This window comes from Labrus bergylta, chromosome 17, assembly GCF_963930695.1.
Source record: "Labrus bergylta chromosome 17, fLabBer1.1, whole genome shotgun sequence".
Classification (NCBI taxonomy): domain Eukaryota; kingdom Metazoa; phylum Chordata; class Actinopteri; order Labriformes; family Labridae; genus Labrus; species Labrus bergylta.
The window spans coordinates 17,541,572-17,553,999 of record NC_089211.1 but is presented as its reverse complement, the minus strand read 5'-3'; the positions used below and the strand labels follow the sequence as shown (position 1 = coordinate 17,553,999).

Below are 12,428 nucleotides of genomic sequence, written 5' to 3'. Positions count from 1 at the left end.
ATCACCTGTTCCCTGGAGTCAGGAGATGCCGGCCGCAATGGACTCTGACTACTGACTGACTTAAAAACGTTGGTACCGTGAGTACCTAGTGTGTCTTTTGTTTATTTGTGTTTTGAGAGACGCTGGTTTTCTTTTGAGTTTGTTTCCTTATTTATTTTCGAGGCCCGCGGTAAAACCTGGAGCAGAGTTTTTGTTTTGTAGTTTGAACATTGAACTGAAATGGACTGAACTGTGGGTTGTGGGTATACCGGAGCGGACTCTTTTCGGAACGGGAGTGAACTTTGATGTACAAACACAAACTGTGAAATGCGCACACACACAGTGCGCACATTCATTTTGTTTGCAGTGTGGTTGATGCATGTGATAATATATATATATTTGAAATCGCATTGTTGTTTTTGTTTGATTGTTTTGTGGCTCTTGCTTATGTCATATTTTGTGCAGGTTGACTATTTTTTGTTTGCATTTAATTTTTATTTGTCAGACTTAACTCTGACTGGCACCCCAAATTAAAACCTTGTCAAACCCGCTACACAGTAAAAAATGAAGGACAGTAACAATATCATTGCAAATGTCCCAATAAAAGCTGTGAGGAGGTTTTTGGTGGTTATTATGAAACTGACATTACTGATGCCTCTTTATGAGCTCCAAAAAAAACAAGACTTTTTGACGGACGATTTGTTATTTCTATAAGTAATTTCATATATCCCTATCACTGGATATATTTAAAACAAGGCGATTACTGGCAAGCTTCCAAAACAGCCTGTTTTACTTTCTTCCATGCCAAAAAAAGTCATTGTGAAGTACATGTTAGACATTTAAAATAACAAAGGAGATGTTTTGGCATAAAACTCGAAAGAAGAAGAAGTTCTTCAAAGAGACACTATTCCCACTTTGTCCACAGGGGCGCCAAAATCGACACGAACCAAAAGTTCCTCACAGAAAATTAAATGTGTTACCCTTCCATTAAAAAACATCCCAACGTTGAGTTCCCTAACTAAATTCTTGGGTTGGAGGACTCAACAATTTGAGAGGCTTTATGGGTTGTCACAACATCAACCTGAAAGTGATTTTTTTATATGAATAACTTTTAGAGGTATGAAGAGTGATTCATTCTTAACATTCCAAAGAGTGACTAAAATAGGCTTAAAGATTGTTTAAGCTTGACCAAACAGTGATGTCATGGTGCACTGACACATGGGACATACACTTTTACATCACTGCAGCGAGGTGAGAAGTTGAACTTCATGAGGTGAGCAAAAACAAGGGTGTTAGGTTTGTCTTCCCATAAAAAGGTCAACATTGAAGCAGCAGAGGCCAGGGAATTCTGTCTATTAAGCCTGGCTCACACTGCAGGATAATCGGGCCGATTTGAGCTCCGATTCTTCCTTCCCGACAATCGCAGGGTCGCTCCCGACTCAAGGCTGCTGGGACCCGATTATCTGCTCAGATTATCTTGTAGTGTGAGTGGTACAAAGATCCAATCTTAATGTCCCTGATCTGCCCGGCGAGCATTGGGGATGCCCCGATTTATTTCAAACATGTTTAATATTTAGAATTTAAAATCTTGACGATTACGTCATGAAAGGGTCCGGCAGAAGTTGTGTGTGACTACAATATCATGACAAAAACAAGGGAGGAATGTAGTCATGGCGACCAGAGGCAGGACGCAACCCAGCGTTTTTCGTTTTTTGGGGGGTTTTTTCGGTACAGATCATCAGTGCAGCACTTTTCTGAAACTTGTATCCATATATCTACGATTGTATCTACTTTCCTCTATCCTATAACAACTTTCACTTCCTTCTCTTTCACCAACCGCTGTCCGTTGGAGTTTTCAAATGAAACTTTATTAACAACTGTCAATGCTCTGTGACGATTTCAGTCGTACAGTGTGAGCTCTCCGGCCGTGTCCGACAATCGGGTCGTACAGTGTGAGCACATAAATCTCAAGGTCTGGTCGGGCGTCGTAAACGATTCAGTCGTACAGTGTGAGCTGACATGACACCCCGACTTTTATACAATCGGGGATAAATCGCACAGTGGGACCCAGGCTTAAGTCTGTTGTTTGTGTAAAGCTTGAATACTCCTGGAACCTACATTTCCCATCATGCAATTCAGTAGTGTCTTTCATTTAGCCCCAAGAGATTGTTCAGATCCCATAGCTCTAATTTGTAAAGAAGTGTTTCAGTAAACATCGTCAGGGTCAATTTCTGGAAAAATTGGGAAATACAATAAAGTTTGTATTTGGCAATCAAATTCTAAGTTTGCAAAGCATACAATAAATACATTTCCATTTAAATATGATATAATAAAAACACATCATAAAATATAGTCTTTGGTGGAAAGATATGAAGTGATATTAGAGAGAGCTGTGCAGATACGTGTGTGTTCTGTGATGGATAATCGGATTACAACCTGTTTGAGACACATTTCTAATGTGATGTCTGCAGGTAGAAACAAAGTTTGGGAACAATTGAACAGCATGTATAGTTCTTAAATTCAAGAACCTACTTATTGAAAGAAATTCTAAAAAAAAAAAAAAAAAAAAAAAAAAACAACTAAAGGTGACAAAATGTATTGAAGATGAATGTCAGTTATTTGGCAGCCTCTGAATTGGAAGTTAAATCTACTGTAAGGAACTTTCGATTTGTGTCGGTCTTGATAACCCCTGAGGACAAAGCTGTAACTTTCATCTCTTCCCTGATCTTGTCCTGTACATGAGAGTTATATTTTCATTCAGAAAGAACTCATCCTTCCTCTTTTTTTAGCAGATACATATTGCTCACAGTGATTCTTTTTTAGTGTAAACTGTAAATAAAGGCTCCTTTAGCTTTTGTGCTGTTCATGGCCTTATCTGACACTGAACCAGTGGCACTATAACAAGCATTAAAAGTTACTGGTAATTGTCTGTCTTCTTCATGATGGTCTTCTCAGATTTGGTAGATCATATAAAGGCATCAGTATTAATTTCAGTCACTTGATAATGGTTTAAAGGCTCTGCTTCATATCAGCCCCATGGACAGCGCACCGCCATGCTGCAGGATGGAGACCAGTACATGGCAACGCAATGTGACCTTTCAATTTGATTTAAAACTTCATGTCCATCTTTTGATATATACAGTGTCTAACAGAGGTATGCCCCTCCCCTCATTTACAGTGTTATGCTTTGGAATTCAGATGGAATTTAATATAACAAACAGAAGTTAACCAATAGGCAGTCATCTGTTGATTGCAAAAACATTAACCTGATGACAAAGCTTTTTACATCATATTAATGAGGGGTTTAGCAACAAAGCACCCAAGACTTTCAGATTGCAATATAAAAAGGATTTTCAAAGACAATTCATATTTTACACATAACTTAAAGTTAACCTTGTTTTGTATTTTTCCATCAAATAAAACCTAAATGAAATTAATTTCAAAGTAGAAGTAGATGGGTGAGTTAATATTGATGCAGGGGAGTGTTAAGTATTAGGACTGTTGCGTATGCTATAGGTTGAAGGACAAACTAGAAGGAGCTGACATCTACAGGATGTTATGTGGAATGTTTAAAGGACTTTAAAACAACGCAAAAAGAAGTAAAAGGTCACTGTATATAACGTTATGTTTTCTTTGTATTTAGCAATCCAATTAAAGGCAAGAGTAAAGTACTCCCTGCTGCTTCTTTTACACCGGGCAGCGGGCAGGGTGCAGACCGGACCCGTTGGGGAAGAGTTTTGAGCCTGAGCGGAGAAGGGAAGTTGCACCGCCCCGTTCAGACAGCAGGGCTGGAGCAGATAAAAGCTCAGATAGTGATTGAAAGTGATGGTAAAGGGATTTAGCCTGGGCATTAACAGAGAGAGAGAGAGAGAGAGGGAGAGAGAGAGCCATATACACACACACACACACACACACACACACACACACACACAACGAGTGAAAGCCAGGGAGAGAGAGAGAGAGAGAGAGAGGAGGAGAAGGAGGGAGGGTGATATTTTCCATAAAGCCTTTTTCTCTCTTTCTTTCTGCCCTTGAGCATCCCGGGTAAACCCAAGCTTGTAAAGTGGGAAGAGGAGGAGGAGTGGGGGAAGAAGGGCGGGCACAAGCCTTTCCTCAAAGTCAATATTTTATACTTTTGATACTCCTTGACGCTGGATTTTACTCCTCTTTTTACCCCAGCCGTTTCCAGATCTAGGACACGGATCTCGCGTGCGCAGCCGTCTGCAGTGATTAAAAAAAAAAGTATTCGGCAGAAGAAGGCAACAAAAATATAGAAACAACGAGCAGCCGGGCCGGGCCGGCGGATATCGCGGAGTACAGTGAGGACAGCGGCGGGGAGCGAGTACAGTGGACGATCAGAGGAGGAGGGGGGGGAATCTTTGTACCTACAGAGGGGGGGACGTGCACGGACTCCTCCACACAAAGTGCTGACCTGTCTCTCGGATGCACGTTAGAAGTAAGTGCTTTATCTGATACAATCTCAACACGGTGCATTTTGCTGTTTTGCTCTTTGAAGTCTGCACTGAGGAGCTGTTCTGAGTTCAGCACATTTATCCGGACCAGTGCGGGATAAGCAGAGCGGTGAGGGGACTTTGAGCTTTATTTACACCATTTTAGACAACAATATTGCTGCTTTTATTTAGAAGCATACAGGATACATATATTTTAAGAGATTATGCGTCTAATTGTTGTCATTGACACACCCCTACGACACTGTCAGTTCCGGGAAATCGCTTTGGCGACTTTACTTGACAGCTGAACTACGTCCGCAGGGTTGTTGTGTGGGACAGGCTGTGTAAAGGACCTGGCTTCTGCCAGTGCGGGATAACTGCCGGATTATGATCAATGAGGGCACACTGCAAGAAGTGTCAGCTTTGTTTTATGCATGTATTCATGTATTCACTTTAAAATCTAATTACAGTTGAATTAGGTGAATGCATCAAGGAATAAACAGCACAGTGCATGCTGGCGTGTTTAAAGTTTAAAGCAGGAGCAAGACCAAACATTTGACATATTTATAATTCATAACCATCCAGAAAAATTTAACTTTTTTAATAAAAATTATTTAACAAAGATTTTTTTCGGGGAAAATCTCCTTTTTACGCACATTTACGCACATGTGAGGTAAATATCTGATTGATGCTTTTAAATATCTTTCTTGCTGTGCTCTTACTAAAAAACACACACCTAAAGCCCAGGATGTCCCGCATTTATGGGCTGATAGAGCGATTACAACTCCTGCACGCAGCCGGCAGCAGCACGTGTTTTTACGCACAAGGTTATCCTCACAACACGCCGCTTTATCATGTCTTTTTAATGTACGACTTCATGATACATACAACATAAAAGGCACCGCAGGGGAGTTGAGAGTTTTCACCAAAACTTGCCCGCTTTGTCACCAACTTTCTGTGCCAAAAATCCCCTTAAAACTTCTCCTTCTCCTGAAGACGGATGGGATGTTTTTTCACTTTCCAAGCTAAATTACCGCCAATTACCACAGAATAATTAGGGAGTTAATTATCCTACAAAATAAGAACGCAACACACTCATCCACATGTATATTTCAAAGCCTTGCATTAAACTTTTATTCATGCAAAAGAGAAACAGCACGCTGGATGGATTTCAACTTAAAACCGAGCTCTGAAAAATATCATCATGCAGCATCGCTTCGTTTACTCTTGAGATCAAGCATGTGGTGGATAGATGAGCATACATTGCACTAACACCCCGTTTGTCCTCATTTCAACTCTAGGACAATCAGAGGAGCTCGGCCAGCGCAAGACGTCCAATGGATGTAGCTGAGGACGCAGCAGCTTCCTTTCCTTCATCCTCTCTGGCCGGCTGCACCGTTCCACAGCAGGACACAGAGCTCTTAGGCATGGATCCGCGTTAACGCCACCCACCAAACTCCCATCAACACTATGGTTAAAGTGTATGCCGAGATCCATCTCAGTAACATCATCCGCACCTCCATCAATCGCTCATCTTCCTCGGGAAGTCAGCCGTTAAAACAAGAAAGTGTCCCTCTGCCGGCGCTCTGGGGGTCGTCGATATTTGTGAAGAGAGACTGAGAGAGAAGTTGCCGATAGTGTCCTCCTGTCATCCAGAAACCTGGAGGCGAAAAAGCGATACAGTGATAAAGTTCCACAATATGGTGGTGAGGATGTCCACTGTTTCCTCATGATCACCGCTCCATGCGCCTCACCTCTCCGCTGAGCTCCGTGGCCCCCTCACCCTGCGCCGGACCCCGCTCCAAACACCCCATCACCCCCCCCTCCTCCACCAGCCTGCCATGCTCCTCCAGGCCGTGTTTCTGCTGCTGCTGCACTGCTTGGCCTCAACGCTGGGCCAGTACGAACTGTGCAAGTCCCTGGTGAGCACGGATGAGGGCTCGGTGTGGGAGCAGTACGCGTGCCAGCCCAAACAGGCGTCCATGAAAGACCACATGCGGATCAAGGTGGATCCGCCCGGGATCACATGTGGGAACCCGCCTGAGAGGTTCTGCACACTGGTGAGTACATGTCCGGATTTTTAAGGCTTCTTTTAAACTTTTATTCATAACTTTACAACTCGTGGAGATGTAGGTCAAATAAGGAAACTGGTTGGAATCTTCAGTGTAAAAAGTTTAAAAGCCATTTTCTAACAAAATATCAACTCGACTCCAAATTAAATAAAACAATGAAGAAAAATCAATAAATGTAAAATTAAAAACTTTGTACTATTTTAACTCTGAAATCTTGTATGAGGGTTTAAAAGGTTATGAGGGTGGAGATAGATCTAAAACTTTTTCAGAACTGTAAAGCAATTAGCCAATCGATAATCAACACTTTTCTGACAGTTTTAAGCATGCAGTGAGTTTTACACAACATTTTTAACAGATGTTTGGTTTTCAGAAAATCCTAATAAATATATGATCATTTGAAATTCAGCATAGATTCAAAGGTCATTAAAAACCAATGAATGTACGATACTTTTTACTTGGAACAAACCATACTTCCCACACATGCAATTAAGCTTGAGATTGACTCACAGCAAAGGTCGAATTAAAGTCAGAGCAGGATTCACACCATCAAAGCTATAGGGATCTAAAAGGGATGACATAAGTGCGATGACTTGGCAAAGCTCGACCTCCCTCAGAGAGCTCCGGAGGTGTTGTTTACATTAGTATGGACTTGGCAGCCTGGGATCTGGTTTGATTTCCTCTGGTAAAATGCATATAGCGGGACCTTTTTTTACTTCCAAGGACACTGAAGGGTGAGCTGAGGGGGAAGAACTCGTTAAAATGTCTTCCACAGCAATATTTAACAACGCTTTGGCCTGCAGGCGCGTTCCCATCCCGGCTAATGTAAGTGTAATAATTTGAAACAAGGGTTATAAAATCATTGTAATCCTACGAGGGCTGCAATTAAGCTTCCTTCCTCGCCTCTTTGGTGGAAAGTTTTTATGTTTGACTCATAAGATTTGACTCACTGTGAGACAGCAAGTTCGTCCTCTTGATGATCGAGTGTCCGCTCGCTTAGCTTGGCCGGCATTGGAGGTGTCAGACCTGCCTCCAACAGCCATGAGTCAAAATCTCACAGAAAGTGTTTGCAGAGAGAGCGCTCAGGCCTGTCTACATCATGTCCTGCTGTTAATTAGTTTGTTTCTGTGCGGCTGAAGATGTGTTACCCTCCACTTCCTCTCACTCAACAGCACGTGGGGTCATTTGACAGGGAGCGGGAGTGGATATGGTGCTCCTCGGATACCTAATGGTTAATGATTTGTTTAATGTAGAGGTAGCGGAAACCACTGTCGTCTTGAGAAAGCCTCTCCGATGTCTTCTCCTGAGCTGGGAGACGGACACAGCTGAAGGAAGGTGAAGTGAAGAGGGATGCTCGCTGCCATAACGTATTGACGTCTGCCCCCTAATGGCCCCAGCCTGGAAACTTCTATGACTATTTTTCTGAGTGAGCAATGATGAAATATTGATGGGGTTCTTAATGGGCTTCCTTACAAGGGTTAGCCAGCGTCGCTCCATCCAAAGGATCCATAGTGCAGAAAGAGAAAGAAAGAAAGTGGGGTTTAGAGAGGGCGGGACAGGAAGGAGTCTGGTCTTGGTCAGCACTTTTTCATTGGTCGGGGTCTTTTCAGTGGAACGTTGCGGTTCTTCTCAGGTCATCTGTCTCTTTGGGGATTGAATCAGACCCCCCATGGCGTGCAAGAATGAAGGATTTATAGAGTGAGAGAGCTGGGAAATGAAAGTTTACTTAAGAAATGAGGGATGACGTAGTCAAATTCATACATAATGAAACCAGAGTTGGTTTAATCCTGTAATTTGATTATTATTTGACTGATTTGTGTCTATTTTGCGCCATGTCCTTTCTTATCGATCACGTTTTAATCCACATTTTTGCATTTATCTAAAATTTAAACTCTACATTTGGAGTTACCGATCACTATGCAGCCACTCAAGCTTTAATCCATCTACACACACTTAGCAGGGAATCTAGCCCATTACTTCTCCTGTTTCTTCATTTACACCCACAGAATGACTATTAGCTGAGGGTTATTGGTATACAGATCATTTATTTTCAGGAAAGCACAATTTTTCCCCTCTACCTCCTGCCTCCCCCTGGATTTGGCAGCTTTACAGGAAAGCCAGTTTCTTTTCTAATTGGTGTACATTTACATTCACTCATTCAGCAATCCCACAAGTTGAGGGAAAGTCAGGGCACCGAAAAAAACAAGCCTACATCACCCAGTGTGCAGAGCCGCACATCCCTAATAAGACTAGAGACGTACTGCAGAAGATGCAAATCATTTCTCCCCATTTCCCTTACCCTATGAGTGCTACAGTGCTTTCATAAAAACTATTGGAGAATTCGCTGTTTTTTTGTTTTTTTTGATGTACTGTAGCTTTCCCTGCTTGCATTGCTTTACTGTAGTTTTTTTGTGCCTCCATCTCCACAGGGATGCATTTTTTTCCACTCTATTTATCTCTCTTGTTTTCTGGGAATGCAGCATTCTTTCTCCTCCGCCAAACAGGCCAGCATGTTGGCTTCCATAGACATGACGGGCTTCCAGCACTTTGACTAAGATGCTACTGTCACTAGCACTGTGTTGGGAGCTTCACTAGTTTCTTTGTAGTTTTCCCTCGTATGATAGCTACTATAGAGTGTTCGCTCGCAGTTGAGGATGATGGAGTAAGGCGGTTTGAGAAGGAGGCTGAGGCGGCGTGTTGCAGAGGGGGGAGAGCTAATGATGAGGGAGAGGTGAGGAAGATCCAAGCTTAGCTAAGCAGAAAGATGAAATCACACCACAGTTCCACAGTAGTACACATAGTGACGATATATAAAATGCTACACTCAAAAGAAGAGTCTCACCGCGCCCGTTGTTTGTTATTTTGCGTTTTGGTTTTTGAACCGAAACCTTCAATCACCAAATCTCCCTCGGGCCTGTGAACAGAGAGCGGGCGGATGCTAATGGGATGCTTGCAGGAATGTACAGTGATGGGGACTGTGTGAAACGTGTGCACGACATTGGCCGAGCACACATGATAGTATGTCTAAGAAAAGGAAAAAAAAAAAAAAAAAAACACACAAACAACACACCTTCCTGTTTCACAACACATTTGCCCGTTTTAGAAGGTAGAAATCAGCCAGCTCTAAAAATAGACATGAGAAGAGAGAGAAGCCGCGCAGCAGCGGAAGGGGAGCATGCAGGAAGGGGAGGAAGATGGCAGCTGGTAGCGTGGATCAGTGCTACCCAGACTGGGCCTATGGCCATGCTTCAGCCTCCCTGCTCAGTGTAGAGCTGCCAGGGCCCCGGCAGGCCTGCCCCGCACAGCAGTGGGGCATCAAGGCCGCGAAAAAGGGCCACGTACATCCAGCAGTGGGCCATCCCTGATGCTCCCCTCTGGGGTAAAAAGCCAGCCCAGGTGGCCGGTGTTCTAATAATACACGCTTGGAGGTGAATTTGGGCGCAGCAGGAGCAGGTTTGACAGTGAGGGCCATAATTAACGGAAAAAAAAGAAAGAGTGACTGGACTAAGAGAGGTGGGAGGAGGGTGCAGTGATGTAATGGCACTGCTTGCTTCCTCACCAGGACATGGTTGAAAGTGATAAGAGTGTGCTTATATGTGTTGGCAGAAGGCACGGATAGTTATAAGTGAGATTTATCCTTTGCTCAGGTGATACTATAAGACGGATTGGCCGCGGGGGCTTAGACAACCTGAGGTGAACTTAACGAACTGCCGCATCTCACCAATCAGGATTTCAGGATTGACGGCTATGAGAGGAGGAGAGACCATAAGCAGAGAAACACAGAGGATGTGTTTGCATGTGTACTGTACCTTTAAGAGACATGGACTGGACACAACATTCAAGTTGCAAATTAAAGAGAATTTTTTGACCCTTGATCCCATTATCACATTTTTGTCCCTTCTGAATTCTGTTCATGGTAAAAATTGACTCCCTAACTCCATTGTAGAGATTTGAGGAAACAGACAGGGATGAGGAGTTTGAGTCTCTTTGCTTTCCGACTGTCTTCAAAGCTTTCCAAACATTTCAATGCAACAGAATCCAACTCAAATATTCAGGCAGGCAAAATTCCCATGGAAATACTGCAGAAAAGTACCAGAGATAAGTTCTGTTGATTTGAAATGTTTGCAAAGCTGGAGGAGACTCTCAATCGCTCAATGAAGGTTGTGAGTAAGACTGTGGACTGTAAAATAAATAATCTTAAACTGAGGCGAGGGGTGCAAGTTTCCAACAACTTTCCCAAAAGAAACTGGGAATTCATCGAGATTCTCTCAGCAGAGATACCTGTTGGGATGCTTTCTGTGTTGGCTTGAAGTCAGACTCAAAGACGAGTGTTGAATTTGATTTGTATTGATTTCAAACTTTCAAAAAAACCGAAAGACAAACTCAATGCCCTGATTGGCATTCTTAATCCTGGAGGCCATATATCTAAATGATCTGAACCAAAGAGGTGGTGAGTAAAAGTTCTTTAAAAAAAGGACTAAACCCAATAAATAAAACAAGAAAAAAAACATACACCAGAATGTTCCTTTAACATCACTTACACAGCTGTGTACAGATACAAGTACTAATGCATATCTGAAATAAAGTCGTACAAACTCTTTTTAAAACTTTTTAAAAGGAGCAACGCAGAAAACATCTTGCAAATTGCCTTGGGTGACGTCACTTGAGTCAGCAGTAACTGAGGCTTATGATGACTTCTGTATTTACTCACTTAAAACTGCTATAATTATCCCCATGTAGGGGTTCACATTTGAATAACTGTGCGATTTTACCTGAACCTTTTCCTGCCAGCCCCCCCCCCCCCGAGTATATTTTCTACAAGAAGTTGGGATGAGCTGATGTGTAAACGCGGTTCAACGCAAGCGAGTGGGCGGGGTTGATGATATTCTTATCACATGACCAGTGATCGATCGCTGCGGTCCTCTAGCACGTAATAAAGCTGCTTCATACCCTTTACGTCTTCTTTGTTCTTTTCCACTCTTTTGTTGATACTGTCAATTACGTGAGAAAAATGGATCAGATCTGGAGGGCTGAGTTGGACAGAAATTAGTATCGTACTGACTGAGGCAAGAGGTCAGAGGTGATGTTAGCATATAGAATCTAAAACTCCAATTAAACAGTGGATTGTCATGTTGCATAGTGGGTAATGTAGTGCGAGATCTGAATAGAAAAGGGGAAGAAATATATCGCTGGCTCTGTGTTACTTAAACAGGAGATTGTGAACCTAATAGTTTTCAGCGGTGAAATGCTGAATAAGTGGAGTATTTGCTTTTAGAAATAAACAACAGAGACAATTATATAAAGACAGCTAATGCAAAGCTTAAAATCCCTTTTCCAGCCTGTCTGCCTCTCTTTATCTACATCTCCTCCTTTGTGATTGGTTTAGATTTAATAACAGGCATCCATAAAAGATAATAGCTTTTACCTGAATTCACCTCATCCCTGCACTGCATAAAAAATATTCCTGGATATTTTGTTCTTTCAGTGCTATATATATATAGCATATATATATATATATATATATATATATATATATATATATATATTAGCTATATTTATAACCCATTTTAAAAAAAAAACACTTTTCTAATTTCACTGGTCATGGTCCGATTGTGGAGATCTGCCTCTGCTTTAGCCCAGCATGTTGTCCCAGCTTTGTCCTTCCTCTTCTTCTCTCCTCCTCCAGCCAATCACACAAGCCTACAGTCAACATTTACTTTTAGCTCTCACGCACGCACACACAGACATAAACAACACCCGCCCACACAGACACACAACTAAGACACATTTACACTTCCTGACTGCTTTTTGGTGCACGGCGAGACATTTCACAGCCGGGGAATGATCACTGTTACAGGTAATTAAAGTAAACAGCAGGTATATGACTTGCAATTTTTTACATGTGCTTCACTTCTAAATACACACACAC

At 42.3% G+C, this 12,428-nt stretch overlaps 1 protein-coding gene across 2 annotated transcripts in view; it reads left to right on the top strand.

The window, feature by feature from the left end:
- The first annotated feature begins 3,934 nt into the window (after positions 1 to 3,934).
- The window catches only part of ntng2b (netrin g2b), a 79,950-nt gene continuing 71,456 nt past the window's right edge, over positions 3,935 to 12,428 (top strand). The window contains exons 1-2 of one of the 2 annotated variants that reach the window (XM_065965639.1): positions 3,935 to 4,435; positions 5,732 to 6,490. In XM_065965639.1, coding sequence (XP_065821711.1) covers positions 6,272 to 6,490 — 219 coding nt within the window. In that variant the 5' untranslated portion in view covers positions 3,935 to 4,435; positions 5,732 to 6,271. The remainder of the gene's footprint in view (positions 4,436 to 5,731; positions 6,491 to 12,428) is intronic. The other variant, XM_065965640.1, reaches the window with a different exon arrangement.